This window comes from Puntigrus tetrazona, chromosome 16 (genome assembly GCF_018831695.1).
Source record: "Puntigrus tetrazona isolate hp1 chromosome 16, ASM1883169v1, whole genome shotgun sequence".
NCBI classification, from domain to species: Eukaryota; Metazoa; Chordata; class Actinopteri; order Cypriniformes; family Cyprinidae; genus Puntigrus; species Puntigrus tetrazona.
In genome coordinates this window covers 3,410,134-3,430,430 of record NC_056714.1, presented here as the reverse complement: position 1 = coordinate 3,430,430, position 20,297 = coordinate 3,410,134, and the positions used below count along the sequence as shown (strand labels likewise).

General features: G+C 36.8%; 1 protein-coding gene across 1 annotated transcript in view; it reads right to left on the bottom strand.

Annotated features, from left to right (window-relative positions):
• LOC122360367 (glutamate receptor ionotropic, kainate 2) overlaps positions 1-20,297 on the bottom strand; it is a 64,842-nt gene that overhangs the window by 6,024 nt on the left and 38,521 nt on the right. Inside the window, exons 8-9 of the mRNA XM_043260908.1 lie at positions 11,828-12,053; positions 408-658 (exon numbers count right to left, since the gene is read on the bottom strand). Of these exons, the coding sequence (XP_043116843.1) occupies positions 408-658; positions 11,828-12,053 (477 nt within the window). The remainder of the gene's footprint in view (positions 1-407; positions 659-11,827; positions 12,054-20,297) is intronic.

Here is a 20,297-nt window from a genome sequence, read left to right as displayed (position 1 = left end):
CACAATGGCGGCCATTTGAGCAAGTAAAGCCCAAGCCCTTCTGTCTTCAGAGACTTACATCAAGAAGGACTGTTTGCTCTCCAGACACAGGCACTGTCTGTAAAATATTACCAGTGAAACATACCTCATGCTTTGCTTGCAGCACCACAACATTAAAGCCAATTTTAGACAGAATTAATAATGTTTTGCATTGATCTGTAACAGATTCTTTCATACTCGGAGGCGTGAGTTGAACTTAGCTGACTGGCTGACTTACATTAACACAAAATTGCAAACCCATTTCTTGTGATTATCTTACGCGATTTGTTTTCTCCGTAGAGACTTGCTTAATAACCCTAAACTCTTATCATATCCTAACAGATTTCGAATGTTCACTGCAGTCCAGAAATGTGAAAATGTTGCTTTACCTTTTCCAGCTGTGCGTTTTGTTTGGACTTATAGAGAAACTCCCCGACTGCCACAAACACGGAGAGGACGAGTCCCGCAGCCAACACTATGAAAATGCCACCGATGTTCTGGACGCCCAACGCGCTGGCCTCTTTATTCTCCTCCTCAGGACAGCCGTTTCCTCTCCACCACTTCTCCTTCATCATGTGCAGCTTCCCTTCCTCCTGTAGCTGCAGGATCGCGATGGTGATCTTATCTCGGTACGGGGACCCTGAAGGGCCAGGAGAGGGGGAAAGCGAATTAGTTCTCTTAGCATCTGCTCATTCCTGTTGGTCAAATGGATGTCACCTCACAAAACATTCATATCCGTGACATATGGGTCGCTTTTGACCTCGAAATAAAAAAAGATAGAATTATACGGCTGCAAGCAGGGATTAATGAGCAACTAAGCGGGCATTTCAAGGAGCATCATACCAAAAAATTAAAAAAAGAGAGAAATTAAAGACATTAAAACCTTTGAATACCGTCACTTGCAAGTTAACATAATTGCTTAATACATTTTTTTAATTAATAGGTGACAAGAAATACAGCCTCAGAATATGCTTTGGTATCTTGAGGTCAACTTTGACGTTGAGTTCAATTAAAATTTCTGCCACTGAAATAAAAAAAAGACTGGCTAACAAATAAGTTAAAAAAAAAAAATTAAATTAAAAAGTTGAAAATAAAGTATTGGGTAGGGTTAGGGTTTATTTTCCCAATAGGGGTGTCAACCATAGCATCTATTTAATAATTTGAAATTAAATGAACATTTACACTCAATAAGTTGTAATTCTGTTTTATAATGTCCTTCAATACTGAGGTGCAGGTAATTGCCACTTGCAGCTATTTGCACTTAAATAATGCTGCTATTTTCAATTACTGTAAATATAATCTATTGCTGTTTGCACTTAGTGTAAATAGCATATCACAAAAAAATGAAGACAGAAAGTGTTTTTTTTAATACACCAATGCATTTGTAAAATATAGAATGATGCGGATGACGCCCACGAAGGGGAATGCTGAAATGCTGAAAGAAAGAATGCTGAAAGAGATTTTAGGATAAAGGTAAAAAAGTCTATTTTTCATATCTATCTCTTGACCAGCGGGTGGTGATGTGTGGAAACTGCTCGTGTATCTTTAGGTCATGGTTATCACGCATACCAAGTTTGGTCTGAACACGCTTAAATGGAAATATAGATTCACATCCATCTCGGCATGGTCTTTCTTGAACATGCTGATGTGCTATACACTCACTGTTTGGTCTATTGAAAAAAAATATTTAGTAACTGCGCGACTGTCCTTCATCGGTTCCATAGAGCAAAGTCAAATTCCAGAGCAAAGATGATGAAGAAGAAAACTAATGGATACAACAGGTGCCTTCACACCTCTTAATTTTTCTTATTTAAAATCAAGCCTTTCTCTTCCTTTCTTTCTTTCTTTCCTATGAATTAGTTGTTTTTATTCACAACGCAGACTGAACAATCCGTTCGAGAAAAACACTGCCTCCACGATCCGGTAACAGCAGTTCTATTAGTTAACAGTTCAATGGAGGGGAAGATTATAAGTGAATAACGAATTCAATTTCAGTCTGTTGCTGAAATGCATGGCTTCAAAAGACCTTGAATACAGAGCACCAGCATTTGCAATTTTTTTGAGCCTTACATTTACAGTAAATGTGAACCGCTATCGTATTGTGGAGACGCTTTAAAATATCAGACGATCTCAAAGAAAGCATATTCTTTAAAGCATATTCAAACATTCAGTACATTCAAACTGACTGACTTGAGGAAAGCTGAGACGGTGAAAAAGGAACACGAAGTTTGTCACTTCGGTGGTGTGAGATTGCAATTCTCACAGAGCAGTACAGAGGTGAGAAATCCAGACACTAATGCAGTACGAGCCATAAAAGCCTAATGCTGTTGGTTGAAACACAGCTCCCAGAGTGCCATTGATAACACACCAATAAAACCCAATTACATTCGAGGGACTGGCATTTCCCGCTTTTATCTATTTATTTTCCGTTTAATTAAAACTAGTTGCTGTTCTTAATTTGAGGTAATGTTTCCTTCTGGGCCTCCTTCCGGGGCTTCGATTCGTAACTCTCCCCCTTTCCCATCGGCCATTTTACCTCCCTCGCAGAAATAGGTAAACACGCCGCGTTCCCTTCATTCAACACAGATCAAAAAACGGCTAGAGAGGCGCTTTCTCGTTTCTTTTGAAATACGAAGCGGAACAAGAGCACTCACAAACCTCGCTGATCCTTTCATGTTGTAATGCTGTAGTTAACTCTCTATAATAAGGATTGTAGCGTTGCCTGAATAATTGAGAACTCAACTGTTCTTTTGCTCAAATACCACACGAGTATTTGAAACACAAAGTGCTCTTTAATATATGTATAGTTGCTCGTTGGTAGCGCTTTTAATCCTTTACTTCAAAATTCTTGTGCAAGAATTAATAAAATAAAAAATAGAATGAATGAATGAATAAATGAATGTCACAATAAATCCATATGCACAAGAAAATAAAAATAATATTCAACGCAATATTTAACTTTTTTAATGATAAATTAATACTTTGTGTAAAATCAACAATTCGGTTGATTTACTATGGTTTTAATCTTACTTTATTTACAATGTTTTTTGCAGCTGACCTTCAGTTATTATTCTGAATGAGTGGGAATCATCCACTTAATAAAACCATCTAAATCATTTGATAATAAAACTATTTATGGTTTAGTTTTTTTATTATTATTATTTAAAAAGGACACAAAAGGCCTCATTTAAGATAAATGATTTTAATCATTAAATGGGCATGAATTTACAGACATGCCAACTTTTTTTCTGTCCGTTCTTCAACATCAGACCAGTAACGTAATAAATCCTTGACCCGCTGTACAGCACAAGGTTCTTCGAAACCCTTTCTTGAAATGGATGAGGTACCTTTAGAAGGTAAGGACAGAAGATAGCTTAAATGAAACGGAATGATAAGGGTTTACTTGGATACCGGTAGCTCCTCATGCACAAGCAAACTACTGACAGATGTTTGATGACATGGCATTGTACATGACTCTTCTTAATGATGCCTCCAGGGACGGGGCCCGTCCGCACGCTGAAAGCTGACTGGGGGGCTTTCTATTTCCACAATCCTCAAGGGGCAAGCAGCACTGCCCTGGAACGGCGATATACACCGCAAGTGCTACACACATTTAGCAAGACAATGAAGTCACAAGTGAAAAAGGGAGCTCACAGCGGTGCTCAAACTAAAGGGTGAAGTGTGCGGGGGGGGTTTAGTGGTAAAATACTTCTATCCCAGTTTACAGGCATTTAAGTAAAGCTATTTATATGCTAACTTCTGGGAAAATATAAGCAATGTGGTCCTTTAGGGCATTCGCTGATGCAACGGCCAATGGTTTGAGTTTGGTGCACGACTACCTGTTCTGAAGATGAGGAGGAAGCCAATGTCTACATGATACGCTCTTGTAGTGTACTTTGCATTTTAAAAGTATATTTAGATCATTTGCAAAACCAGATAACTTTCAAAAATCGTTTTTTTAAATGATGTTAACACGTTTTAGTTATCTGCTTTGTAAAGTTATTTTCTAGCCAAAATAACCCAACTGCAGTTTGGTTTTGATTAACTGGAATGCACAATAAAAAAAAACACAATTTCTGTGTCACGGATGTGGTTTCGCGGGAAAGAGCACACGGCACGTAAAATAAACTTAAACGGATCTAATCCAAATGGGCAAAATAAATATGCAAAGGCTGGCAGAACAAAAAACCACATATAGACCTCGGGAACAAAAACCACGTATGGACATTGACGATCGGACAAACTCAAGACAAACACACGGGACTTAAATATACAACGTAATTGACTAACTAACGAGACACAGCTGAAGACAATTATACAATTCACACGAAGGGAAGGTAGGGCACAGAGAGCACGCGCGACAAGAGATCCAGAGATGTGACAGAAAAATAATAATAATGATAATGATAACTGGAATAAATAAAATAAAATAAAAGGCCACTTAAAAATACATTTCCATGACTATGTTTCTTTACACTTATGTACACTTTTAAAAAGTGCACAAATGTGTGATTAAACGTTTTAACCATTGTTTTAATAATCATTTGTTGTTATTTTAAGATATATTCTACTAAATTCCAACTTCACTAGAACAAACGTGTAATTTCCAATATATCTGAAAGCATACATGTTTTAATATATTGAATTAAATATTAATTTAGTCAATAATCAGTATGTTCAGATATACACAAGCCATTATACATTTATATATGCACGTACAGGGATTTTTTTTTTCACTGACCGGTCAATTTTGCTTAAAAAATATTTAAGTTCATAACTTCTACTTGTTGCCGACTTGTTGAGTGCTATTGTTTGGAATTATTTATATTATAAAAATATACTTCATTGCGAAATTAAAATCGGAGGCAACAAGTCACTGTTAATAAGTGAGTCATTGTGACTGAACCGAATCAACACAGCTGATTAAACAGCTGATTCTTTCAGGAATGAAACATTGTGAAGTTGTTTAGAGACGCGAAACAGTTCTGTGGCTGTTTGATTTCTGTTGGTGAATTACAGCAAAAACAGACAATATGATGTTAAAGATGTAAGTAATATGAGAATAAATTTTTACTTATTTAAAGAAATAAAAAAAGAAATAAAATAAAAATATATATCTATCATATATATATATATATATATCTATATCTATATATATATATATATATATATATATATATATATATATATATATATATATATATATATATATATATATATATATATATATGTGTGTGTGTGTATGTGTGTGTGTGTGAACTGATATAAATATATACATTTACTGCCCCCTTATCTTGAATTAGGCTATTTCATTGCATATGTGTGCACTCTGTAGGTGGGTTTTGCAATATACTCGATAATGTCACGATGTCTCATGAGATCATAGCTATTTGCACTAAACGTGCAGATTTGGCATAAACTTCCCCAAGAAATTAATGAGTGAATATAACTTACAAAAAGTAACCCACCGAACTGGCTAGTGATTTGACAGTGTTACCCACCGCAGCTGATTTTCACCCGCATTTGGGGGGCTGGCAGGTGTTAATTTCAAGCCCTGATTACAATCAATTTGCGCTCGAGTATATTAAATAGAAAATATATCATTTCTACAATAAGCGCTATATTTTAGAAGTATGCTAAGTATGCTATTTTTGGTTTCACCGGGAATGAAATATCATTTTTTTTTACTTATCCTTACGTCACTCCAAACTTCTGTGGAACACAAAAGAGGATATTAGGGAAGGTGTTTCTCACCGTACAGTGAAAGCAAATGAGGTCCAAATGAATTTCATTGTATGGACCATTGTAACTTCCAATCATAGTGTTCCAATCATAGAGGTTTAGAATGACATGATGGTGAGGGAAAGTGGCTATTTAATACCAGAGCGGAGCTGGAGCTGAATGTGAATTTACGGTGGATCGTCAGGGACTACTGCCTTCCCGAACCACAGCAGCAATCGCTTTGAGGACTTCGTGCATATCACCAGCTTCTCGCTTTCACCTGTCTCGATATAAAACCGGCATTCGACTGTGCCAAAAATGTATATATTCCCATTTAAGCATCTAATTAACCAACACGGCGAAACGCAGATGGTCTCAACGCCGACCCTGTCTGTTCTCGAGCAGGAGCGCTTGCCAGAAGGACTCGGCCATCTCCCGCCGTAACGGTTTCGACATTAATGCAGCCTGCCGACTGTGTGCTGCTGAAGTCAACAAGATATATGCTAAACGCACGCCTGTGTGCAGCCTGCCTATGCTAACTGATTCCAAAAGGGTAGGATTAGCAATGGAAATGGCCTGTGCTGAGCTGTCTGGGAACGGCACACAGGGGAGTGATGATGCTAAACATCCTTTTTCATGTGCCCTGCGTTTGCTCGACACAATGCAATCCCGTGACACGCCACTGACAAGCTAAAAACACCCTCACTGGGTCGTCTTTTAGACGGCGTACCTGACAGGTTTTAACCCGCTGAGTGACAAAGCATTAACGTCTTCGAGACGGGGCGCTTGATAGCTGGATTTCGCTGTCCATGTGGAAAAGCCCGGATAGCATCTTAAACCCGCACACAGACCTCGTTCCAAACCACGAACGGATTAAGATATTCTAGGCCGTTTAGTCCCTGGCACGTCAACGATTTACGATTATATGCTTTATAGCGCAATGGCGTCAAACACCCGCATGAATATTCATAATGCACCTTTTGGAAAGCGTGCTGCCTCGATCAGTACTTTTATTACTGGTGTAATACAGAACGAGAATGGGAAATAATAGGGAAAAAAAAGGAAGGGTGGGAGGGACGGGATTAGGAAATAACGCTAACAAGTTTCAAACAGCGTGACTTACAGCGACAGAGCTTCGGTTTCAACATCTGCCCCCTTTTCACATAGCTACGGGGTAAATTATTTGGTAGATTCAGTCCCTGATGGCATGGCCGCAGTCTGTTCGAGTCAAGTGAGTCACATTTATTTGCGCGGCACTTCTCGTAATCCATGTTGTTTCAAAGCAGTCTCGCATATAAACTATGCATCAGACTGACCATCTTATGCAAACAAAAACACTGACTGGATTCTCTAAGACGTCTAGGAGTCAGGGTGCATGAGTCTATCCAAAACAAAGTCTCTGTGAACACTGCGGGGCGATAAAGTCATCATGAAAGGAAAATTTGGTAACACTTCAGAATGGGGAAAAGTGATTCGCTATAATCCTTCAGCAAATTCCTAATTTGCTGTTAATAGCTAGTAAGGTACTTGTTAAGGTTAGGTAGACGGTAGGATTATGGATGTAGAATAAAACATTAATATGTGCTTAATTGGTATTAATAAGTGACTAATATTACTGCAATATGCATGTTCATACACAACTTGCTGAGAGAACCGAAAATAAAATAAGTGTTTTATTTCGTTTTTAATATATTTTTGTACTTTTTTTTGTTTGTTTGTTTTTTGCTTGGTTGTTTTTTATGCATGTTTCACTGATTTATTTCCCAGCAATATTTTTTTTTTTTTTTTTTTTTTTTTTTTAATAGTTGAGGAATTTGGGCCCCAAGACTCGAAAAAATATGAATTCATCAGATTATAAATATTAACTATGGCAGGTAATATAGAAGAGGGCAATTTAACTTCCTCTTGAAGTAATTTTACATGTTTTCCTCTTGAAGTAATTTTTATATTTAGCTTAAAATAGGTATATAATATATATATATATATATATATATATATATATATATATATATATATATATATATATATATATATATATATATATAACAGTGGGCTGACTGACTGCTAAAATGTATTGAACTGCTGCATAAGATTGAATGCTTAAATTCAGTTTTAAATAATGCAGTGCTTATTAATAGGCCATTTATGTTTGTGTATATGGTATTTCCAAAACATCATTCTTAAATTATTGACCAAATTTTATTCCAAACCCTTCTTATACAACAACAATCTATACCACCGACTGCCTCTTCTTTTTCCTCATATAATCTCCTTCACATTATCCTGCGCTTAAAGCGACGGTTCAGCTAGGAAAACTTCCTAAGACTTTTATTCATCTCTGAAACACAAATTAAGATTTTTTTTTAATGAATCCTGAGAGATTTATGGCTCTCCATTCCAACCAAAACATTTGACACTTCATAAGACGTGCTAAAATTAGGTTATGTGTATTAATATGTTGACTCTTTTGAAGACACGCAACGGCTTCATATGATGAAGGCGTTCATTCATATACACGCATTCGCAAACACGAATCAACATAAATAGAGAACGTGAAATACGGTCAGTGGCTTGACACGCGAGAACAAACCTCACCGGTTCTTGCCAAAGCTCAAAGTGTCTTGCAGGGCATGTGAGAAATGACAGAAACCTCTAAGGTTTCATTAAAAATATCCTCATTTGTGTTTCAAAGATGAATAAAAGTCAGAATTTTCACCTTTGGTTGAACCAAACCTTTATTCTGCGTTTAAAAACTAGCTTTAATTGAGCAGTTCACCAACCAGTCAGACAGTCTCTTCCTAAATAAGAAGCCCTTGGCAAGAAGATGCTGCGAAATGGACCTAACTTTATACCAATATTTAAAAAATCCAATTATTCGGGAGAATGTGACTCTAGATCACCGATCCTGACGGAGGATCAATACTCAGCTCCCCGTTAAGAAATGTAGCTGTCCTTCTTTTAATCAGAATATTTCTCACCATCTCAGTATTGACATTCCCTGCAATACTGGCTTAGTAATTGTCTCATTGGACGTTTACTTCCTCCCAGTCTAATGACTTCGTAATGGTATATGTAGTTTTTATCAGTTGTAGTGCAGAGAACTTTTCAGTCGCCCCTGGAACTTTGTGTTCGAGAAAAACTTCTAAATGACTCTTTTAAAAACTCAAAAGTGAAATCTATGACTGCGGGGGATAATATCAGAGAATGCATATTTAAATAGTATTTTTCTTCACACAACGACATTGGTAAAAATATGTCATTTAAGTCTTATGGATAGATAGATTATTGATGTTCCTATATGTATCTTTTTCCTATTTTAAAGTCATTATGGAAAAAATCTATGAGGTGATTTATAATTTTAGTAGATGAATGAATACATTTATAACATAAAAACCCATATTTCTTTTTTCATGCTATTATATATACAACTTATTAAAAGCAACATATATACAACAAGTATGCATGTTTTATATATAGATTATAATTAAAAAATTTTTGGGGTAGATATGCAAGCACTGTACATTACATATAATTCATATATAGAAATTGAATACATATAATACATAAAAAAAAATTTCCATGCAGTTACACAACTGTTTTTCATTTTATTTTTGGGTAAACAACCAAACTAAAATCTGATTGCTGTTACATTATTACGCTCTTCATTTCCCTTCCAAACTTCTCGTTTCGCTTCTGGTTAAGACATTGCGCCATCTTCCTAATTACATTTAATATCTTCCCACGCTTTTTATAACTTTAACAACGAGCTTGTTTGTTTGGTATTCTAATTGCAACAGGAATATATTTTAAGGTATCTTTTATAATGTGCGCGCAATTACCGGCATGCGCCAGGTAGTGGGAAGCCTCTGGGCACGTGTCCAGTCAGCCGGCTGGTTAATCTCGACTTCAAAATTGAATGAACATATTAGCCGCACAAAGCCACATAATACCGAACACAATGCTCCAGTTCAGACGCAGCGCACTGAATGAGTGAAACAAAGCTAACGGTTTACATTCGCCGGGCTGATTGACACGGCGCCTGAGGTAGAGGAGCCAGGCTTCAGCGGTGCCCAAGAGGCCTTTGATTCTCACATTAAGGTGCCTTTTCCATTCTTGGTTATTTTGGTCCTTTCAAAGCAAGTAATAGATCACGCTGTTTTATATCCAATGTGATCACATGCTGAGGTCATTTGTTGCCTATGTGGCTTTGAGGTCCAACGCCATTTCTTTTCGCTCGCTCGCAGGAACACATTTCTAGCAACATTATTTCTCCCAGCAGCGTTATTAATTACAAATACAGATTTCAGTAGCAGTTTTACAGTTATTGCACATAAAATAACTCGTTAGCAGGTTATTGTCTCAACCGCGGATTCGAAATCTAACAGTCCAATCCAAAAAAATCAGTTTTTTACTAACAACGTCACCACTGCAGCAGTCAAAGTCGGAATATGGGAAAGTTTGGAAATATCACGTAACTTTAATTTTGCACAAATTTGACAAGAACATCGTTGACAAATCTAAATCGTCTTTCAAAAGCCTTTCTGGAACAATAATAAGTGCACCTGGTTGACAGCTGCATTAAGGCCTTTCCACACTGAACGTAAAACAATATCATATGAATAAATCAATTAGCTTCATTTCTTCTGTGTAAAAATGTTCTTTGGGTTTTCTGTAAAACAAAAGTGTAAAGAGGAACCTAATCATAAAGATAGGGTTATGGACACACCAAATGATCTTCGAGTCATAACAGCAAGTGATTAATGCTCGTGGGATAACATTATTGAACGGAAAAATAACACGCGTGATATTTTTTAAAGACTATATACCAGAAGAGGAGAAAGTGTGCAATTACCAATGATATGGAGTGTAATGAAAAATAAGTGCAACAAATTACTTCTGGCAGGGAGTAATAAGTAAAGCAATAATATTACTTTTCAAAATAGCAACCCATTTTGAGTAAAAAGGCCAACGCTGCAAATGAAAATCTAATTTTATTTTTTAATACTTCTCCAAAATGTTATCATGCCTATTCGGTGCACCGCGCCGCTCTAGAGGAATGTGAAGAAAATCATAGAAACCCTAATTCCCTCTTCTACAAACCCGCGATAAGGAAAGTGTTTTAGGGTCATTGTGTTAAGATGTCTTACAGCGGTATCGTGTACAATTCTGGATGTTTTCAGACTCGAGTCTTACTGAGGACATTTCTACATTTCCGCTGCTGACACAGCCAGCAGCCGCATGTATAACAGGATTAAGACAATCTGCTACTGAGACTGATAATCTTATGCACAGGAGGGGAAACGCCTCACAGTTTCTCTTTTCATTTATTTATCTCATCCATTCGTCTATTTCATGCACGCTTGCCTCGGGCTCCGCGTTTCTGCACATTCACTGAGCCGCTGAGTGGCGTTCAGAGACGCTAACCTCAACCGCTTCACCTTCACCGACAGAGCCAGACAGTCATTAATCAAAACGAAATGAAGATTCGAGTCGACGCTGCAGTCTGAGAAAAAACACACTTTGAGGAGAATACACTTCTGCGTGGCAGAGATGTGTTGATAAACGACTGTGTCTCTCATTTCAATCAGTCTGTTCAATGATTCATGATTTTGCCCGGGATGTCTGACGAATACTTTTTGAAAGATAATGCCGCTGAGACTAAGCGTTTTGGCAAAATAGAAATTGTTTTCAGTTGATTATGCAAATTTGCTCAGCTCTGGGCAAATGGCTGGCTGATTATTGATCGGGGCATTGAAGTCGATATCCGCATATCGTTGTTTCAGATATTGATTGACAGCAGAATCAATCGATCACTATTTAATTCATAATTATTATTAATAACAAAAAAAACACAATAACTTCCTGATTCAAAGAGAAGAATTCCACTAATTAAATGGCTGTGAAGCAAATCAAAAAAACATGAACTAAAATTATCGACAGCTAAAAGTCTAGTCCTTCAATTGTTGCTTCAAAGAGCTTTCTACCTGATTTAACCCGCATAGAATAATCACGTGCTTTCAGATCAATTCAGCAGTATGAAACATTTGGACTCTGTTAAATTAGATTCGAGCTTAAAACGAAGCCTTACCCATTGGAGTGCCGACCCCGTAGGCCTTGGAGTCTATGAGGCCTCCGATCTGCGTGAGGTTGCAGTTGCGCTGAGTGACGAATTCGATGGTGGTGGACTCCATAAGGAAAGCGTAATCAGAGGTGAGCACCCGTTCAATTCCTTCCTCGATGCTCTTCACCATCACCGAATGTCTTCGACTGCTCATGAACTCCCACATCTTATCATACGTGGAGATCTTGGTTTTCTGGGACAAGAAATCAAATTAATTATCAGTATCTTAAATGTGAAAAGAACTCGGATAGACACTGAAAAACTGAAGCCAGTGAAATGTTGACAGCTTTTAAAATGCAAAGTGTACATACATAAGAAGTTGAACAAAAACTTTTGTTTTGGATGTGTTATATATTGTTATATATTCACAATTATGAACATCAAACGATTCCAAAATATTTGTCTCTAAAGTCGTATGCCTAAAATTTTAATGAGATCACACCGAATTATCAATAAACCACCCACAGACCAGCTTTTCTCTCTCACTGCTCGCTTGCTGGAAACACAAAGCATATGCAGGTATTTTTCAAAATAATCTTTTTAAGAAGAATCATACAGCTATTGGTTAAAATGTCATATTTTTGCCCCCTTTACATGATTACTACGGCACAAATTGTGGCAGAAGCACACAAATCTGTTTATGACTAATCCTGACTAATCTCCAAAACTGAAATGTGTACCGACAGCATGCAAAATTCAGCATACAAAATAATACCATCTTATTCCAGCAGAACTACAAATAAACCCCTAATCAACTTAGATATTAAGGTTAGTAGCGAGAGAAACCGTTGCCAATTGCGAAGAATCTTCAACCATTTTAAACTCAGGTCTTTTCGTGCCTCTGAGAACACATCTGATGGCATTTGAAACCTAATTAAGTCACATACTCAAGGTCCTGCCTACCATTATTGTGTGTAATGACTTTTTGTGGCCGGTCGATATTTTAGATCAACTGGGTGATTTGCCAAGTGCCTATCAGAATCTTCTGGAGTTACCCTTGACAAATCAGCCCGATTGCACATGTAGACTACACCTGCTGATGAGGCAAAACCATGGGGGCCGAGATAGATAGACAGAAAGTAAAAGATGGAAATGAAAATCTCAAGGAATAAATAACCAGATGCGTATGTCTTCTCATCGGTGCATTGCGCTATTCAACTTGTATACGCTGTAATAGACTTGAAGGCTCTCCTCTAGGTTTTGGAACAGAGCTTCACAACGCGAGACACAAAAACATCACTTAGACGCACACTTGATCGTATTTGACAAAATGATTCGTGATACCGAACCAATCCTTTAAATGCGAGGTAAAGAAAGTATTTCTCTCTCATTTTCACGCCATTCTTCCCGTGATGCTATCTGCGCATTCCGGGTTGATTGTGTGGATTGATTAGCAGTGATTCGTCGAATATTTTGATCACGCTGAAGTGTCCACAGATTGCCCTACTTTAATCTGCTCTTGGTTCTCGATCTGTTCTGAAGCTTTTGATTAATTTACCGCACGCTACAATCAAACCCGAAGCATTCTGCTCTGTTGTTCTTATTCTTACGGATGACAAGAGAATGAAAATGGAACAAATTTACGCTCTGTTACGACTGTGGGAAAATGGTGGAAAAATTGGTTGGTTCTGATAAATAGATGTTGTGGGACTGATCTGCTTTTCCAGATTGAAAATGTTAAACCAGCTTCTTTTTTTTTGGACTGAAAAGATACATCCATCATCTTTCACTGAGAAACATACAACAACACAGAACATTATTGATGTATTGGATGTGTAAAAGTAAATATATGAGCCTGTTGCCATTTTCTTTTCCATTCTGCCTATATAGTAGGGATGGCATATATCTGACTCACTGGTGCCCATGTTAGGTATCCTTTATTTCATGCAGCTGAGGCTTAAACTACCATAGAGCATCTCCAAACCATCATATAAATATTAAAATGAAGCACTCTAAAAGCACGGATAAGGATCTTAATTGATGTCTAAATGTGTCCACATCTCTGCCTAAGAATTCAGGCCTGGAGTATCCGGAGCTGAATGTTAAGCAGTACAAGCCTACATTAGAGTGAAATGGCCCATTATTTCTTAATAAACTTTAATGTTGTGTAAAACACATTTAAACTGCGTTTAAACTCCACTTATCATATGTAATTGTGAAATACTACCACATAATGGTGTCATATTAAAACAAAAGACTAGGAAGCTTTAGGGGATTTATTTCAACTGAAATTCAGTCTAGTTTTCAGATGCTGCAGCAGCGGCATCAAACGGATAATATATTTAAATGTATTTACATTTATGTCGCGTTAAATAATGTCAAAATAACATGAACATGGAAATAAATTCCCGTTGATGTTCTGATTTGAACATATACCCAAATCAACTCAAGTAGCCTTACTATAAAAATCAAGCAAAAAATATTACATTTAAATAAACATAAAATAAACAAAATGATCAAATATGCGGTAATTACATTGTTTATTAACATGCTATTATTATGTTATAACATCAATGTAATGCAATCTACATAATTCACATGCTAATGAAGTAATTAAAATTGTGCTCTCCATTCAAATATTTATGAACTCTTTCTTTTCTTACAATTTATAGATACAATCACGTGCAGAGAGTTTTTCTCCACTGGCCTGGAGTTTTGCTAATGAGTGGTATAACATATGTTTAGCTTCAATAACAAATCATTTCTACCATAAAAATACCTTTTAATAACATCCCGACCATATATTTTGCATACAAAAGAATTCTGTCATGACCAGCATTTAAAAATGATATAAAATCAAATTAAGTAAATGTGTTAAATGCATTAAATAAGCAATTAATTGCATTTAATAAATATAAATTTTGCTATTACTGATTGTTATACATCTCCGTGGTGTGTACGGATTGTATTGAGCCACAAATCCAGCAAAAATAAAAAGACTACCTTAAATACCCTCACTAAGGCTTTGAGTTCTCCAGCACACAGCGCTGTGTAGCTAGCTCGTCTTTTCTCTATGTGAGATATTCCACAGAGAGGCCGTGTGCAATGAAGGAGATCAGTCCAAAACAAACATCTCCTGGCCTTACCCATAGCTCAGCCACTGATAATGATGCTGGAAACTGCAGCAGGCAGGTGGCTGTCCATTTTAATTCACATTCTCATTATATTGACACACGCAGGAAGGCGACAGTCTTTGTGAAGCCGTGCGGCAGTTTAAACAGAATAAATCTTTCACACGGACCGAAATGCGACGATATTTAAAAAAAGCTGCTAACAATTCATTTGACAAAAAAAGCAGACGCGTAGGTTGTGCCGTGAGAAAGAAACACCGAGATTTTATGCGCACAAGGAAAGGAGCATCCGCAGGGAAGGGCGAGTGATTATGTATGCATGTTTGTGTGTGTGCGTAATGGCAGAAAGTCTCTTGGGTCTCTATTGTTAGACTTGTCAAAATGCCTTTGATTAGGCCTCTGATATAAATACATAACACATAACTGCTGCTTTTTGAAATATCAGATGCGCCTTGTCTATATACCCTATCCACGGCGTTAAAAAAAATAGAAATGTTTATTGATTCCGAGGAAACTTTCTATCAGCATATTTCATGAAAGTGCAGATTTTCAAAAACTCCACCGCGCTGCCTGATCTGAGCGCTCCGGTGTCAAAGGGAAGAACAACAGAGACTGAAGAAGATCTGGAAATCTCTGAGCAGAATACTGGAAATGCAGGCCTCCTGTACAGTAACACTTTCAGTGGGACCGATTCTCACTAACAACTAGCATATTCATATACATTTTTTTTACAGTATATATATATATATGGAATATGCTCTTTACTTAATATCCTAATGATTTTCGGCTTAAAAAAATCTAATTGGCAATGTATCGCTATTACTACAAATATATTTAAAACTAGTTTTGTGCTCGAGGGTCACATATTTTAGTCCTTAATTCTATCTAAATTAAAGATTTATCCTGGCCATTATTTTGAACCTCCGTTTATCACATGTCCTCTGACGCAGATCAATGGATTTTTGTAACAGAAATAATTGTATAATTGTCTTCACCTGTTCCCTGTTAATTTAATCAATTTTCTTGTGTATTTAGTCCTGTGTGTTTTGAGTTCACGTGTGTCCGATCGTCGAGGTCCTTATGTGGTTAATGTTCTGCCTGCCTGCCTGCCTGCTTGTGTATATTTATTTTGCCCGTTTAAAAGGATTAAACCTGTTTTAGTTTATTTTGCTTGTCGTGTGCTCCTTCCCGCCAAACCACAACCGTGACAACATGCAATTAGTTTTACGTCGTAGTACTTGTGGATATATACCCAGATTTACATTTAATAGCCGCTGTCCACCAGCATTGCCAAGCTTGGACAGCCAGGATAAATTAAAACAAAACTGTGTTCATCTGAAAAAAGAAAGTCATATACACCTAGGACGGCTTTGGGGTGAGTAAAACATGCAGTAATTTTCATTTATGTGTGAACTATTCTTTTAACTACTACCATCTGCATGATCTTCAACTTACTAAACATTGTCAGGGTTCTGAATCGTGCTCAGATTGGTATGGCATATCTGATACCATCATATTATGGATGAAACTAGGTTATGGTAAGGCGTGAGTCATTTCTGGAACGTGTTTTAATTGGTCAGCTAACCAATCGGAGCACATTTCGTAATTCAGAAGGAGGAGGGGTTTTAACAAATGTGTGATAGACTGGGAGGAGATGCGCTACAGTAATGAAAAACATGTGAAAAGTAAATACTTTATGGAACAATCAAGCATGGAAATGTATTCTAGTACACCACAAAAACAAAACCAAGTCTTCATAAAAAGGCATAGTAGGGTCTCTTTAAATAAAGAATTAATTATGTTTTGTTTTTTCCAAAATGGGCTGTTTTAGGGCATTTTATATCTACTTTCATCAAAAGCGCAGCTAAGCAAACCCACACAAACTCTTGAAAATCCCAACAACAAAGAATTAATTAATGAATTAATTTTTACATGAAGGCTGTGTAAACTGTCTATAGGCTTTTTGTTTAATTCTTAATTGCTCACTAATTTAGCACAAATGTTTCAAGCACAGATGAAAAATACTGCCTACATTTTCAGAAATAAAGGTACAAAAGCTATCACTGGGACGGTACCTTTTCAAAAGGTACACGTTTGTACCTATTCGGTTCAAATATGTACGCTTTAAGTACCGATATGAACTTTAAGGTACCAAAATGGATCTTTTAGGTACAAACGTGTACCTTTTGAAAAGGTAAAACCCCAGTGACAGCTTTTGTACCTTTATTTCTGAAAGTGTATTCAGGGTCATTTAGAGCTAGAGCTGACAATTGCACTAGAGCTAGCGAAACCTAACCCTAACAAACTTATATTAACAAAACCTATAATCACAATTAAGCATTGCCCAGCATTGCAGAATCCATTAAGGAAAGTTTAATAAAGAACAGTGCCTATATTCTCTACATACATTATGTGCAATAACAATAAAGTATCATTGAATTAATTTCATGTTAAATATATATTTTTTTCTTTTTTAGAAAAGTCCTCCAGAGTATTTGTCAATTAATAGACTCGTCAATTGTCTTGTCATTCATTAGAAAACAATACCTTGACAAGGTAACACTTTCAGATTTAGTTACATGTACTTACTACAGTAATAACAGTTGCATAATTACCATAACCTACCCTAAACCATAATTTGGTTATAGTAATTATACATAAATAATTAAGAATACATGCAGTAAAAATATTGCCACTGACACTCACAATCACATTTGTACTCATACATTCATTATTACTATACAGCAACATAATTATTGAATTAAAATGTTTTAATATCATTAAAATAATGACACTTTATTGTTATACCAGATGTTCCATTATTTAAAAAGCAGCAATAATAATTAAAAAAATTACATTATACGTATTTAATGATCTGAACCATTTCAATATGTTTAAATGTATAAACGTTACACATTTGTCTATCCTTTATCATCTAGTGTCAGTTCAACAAAAAAAAACTCAAGACAAAAAAAAGTGCGATTTGTGTTTAAAAAGTAGTTTTAGCAAGAGATAGGATTCAGCCATTTTATTCCAAAACGATTTCAACTGAAATTTCCACCACAAAACGATCAGTGATTTGAGATGTGCTTTGGAAGGGTTAAATCACAAGGGTCTACAAACATCATTGTATCTCTCCACAGGTGGGGCTGCTCTCTTTAACTGCTGCTCCGATTCCATCAGGAGCTGTGATTCACTTCCTCAGACTATCTCATCTCAACGGTCCGGGGGTCCTCCTCACAGGACCCGAGAACAGAAAAACTCACAGAGGATTGATAAGACCGAGATTGCAGAGGAAATATGAGAATCTGCCGGTAAGGGTTTTGAAACCGAGAACTGGCCGCAGGTTCCGCGAAAACTTTCTCTGCAAATTAAAAAAGACCCATGATAGCAGCTGAGACGGTCAGTTTCTCCTCGAATCTTACGGAGAGACAGATGTGACTGAGGAACAGCAGCCTAGAAAGTGAGCAAAGGTGTACTCCTCCGTGTGAAAGGTTGCCATGGATTGTTTTGATACTGAAGGATAAGAGAGGGGAAAAAGAGAGGGCGAGGGAGAGAGGTCGGGCTTCTTTCCCAGTGAGCCTGCTCCTCTTTTTGATCATAATATCTTTTGAAGCATAGAATGTGGCATACTAGACGTGACAGATAATAAGATGCCTCAGAGCAGAGAAGGACAAAGAAAGCAAACCTCCAGAGAAGAGGAGGACTATATCTGGCCAATACGTCTGCTGTGTTCTCCACCTGCTTTCATGGGTTAGAATATTCTATAATTTAATGTGTCAGCCTTAGGGCAGTATGTTCAGCACGGGGAGCGCTTGGCTTCCAGATGGAGGCCGCCTAAAATGGCCATAATCTCTTCTACTATGATATGGAGGCAGACCGCGGAATATCTCATGGCTGAGATTCACGTTTTGGTTCAAAAAGTAACTTGACTGGTCTGAATGAACCTGAATGAATGACTTTGAGCTAAAAATTCATCACCAAACAACGATTTGCATGGGTCATTTTAAACACTTCCAAAACCCTTGTAACAACAATGAAAATCCAGTTTTTAAATACAATAATTATGTTTCGATCTTTGTTGTTGCCGTTTTATCTACAGAAGGGGGTCTCGATACATTTGGCCATCTAGTGCATGTACAAGTCCTCCGTGTTATAATATATGCTTACTGTACAAACAAGCTTTTTTTTCATTGCCGACGTGTTCAACATTCAGTATTGTCACAAAGGGCAAACTCTTTTTTTAATGGACAGTTTTCTCTTTCGCGTTGGAAGAGTCTCTTGCTATGTAATTTAGTTAAAGTTAGCTAACTGGTCGACATGTTTATAGCTAACCTCCTGTATAATCTGGTTTAATGACAGACATTTAAAGTAAACTCTGTCGCCCCCTCAGGTTTGTCACCGACAGATAAAAGAACACACATTTAAGCTCGCCCGCAGTGCGTTTGCCAAACATTTACGCAGCATAATACGCTCTCAATCGAGCATGTTTCAAAGTAAAATCCCACAGACTACCCAAAAAGGAATCGTTTTTATAGGACAGGCCAAGTATATCGAGGAACACAGTGCATAACGGAGTGATCAAAGGATTAAAACTGTGAGCTCCCATTAGTGTAGTCATCCAGCTCAAACTCCCCAGTGTCTCATCAGACACTCACTAGCGGCCATTTCAATAAACCTCAACATATATTATTAAAATCATTTTTTTTCAGCAGTAAAACCCAAAGATGTTAAAAACCTCCAAGAGTTTCGAGGGCTAGAGAGCACAGATGAAATGGCCATTCTAAACTCTTCAAGAGTGTTTCACACTAACATTACAGCATTTGCAGACCATCTCGTCCAAGCTGGATGTTAAGTCTGTTAAGTCATTATACACCACCTTTTGGTGACTGAAAACTTTTTGCAGGGCGATACAGAAAATACAAAATAAAGATAAAATGTTTTCGGTGTATATTGTATATCAGTGCTAATATTATGCATAATCTTAAACTTTACCTTCATATCAAAATCCCAGACAGTGAACGTTTCAATTAATTAAAATATTGGCATCAACTGCAGTGTTTCATTTTGTGTCAAAATATAGCGTTCTTACTAAAAATGGAGTAAAAGCTTGAACACGGGAAGAGAATATATTACATCACAACTTAATAAGTGAATTGGACTAGTAGAAAAAAAAGTATAAATTACAAAATTTGAATGTTGTTTAAATATTACACAGCCAATTTTTTATAAATTATCGCATAGCTTGTTGGCATAGATTTCCCTTTTTGAATATTATCGTAAAACAAACAAAAAAACATCTCATTCACTAATAACTGTATGGATTATACACACAGGAGATATATTTTGCACATGTGTATGAATTT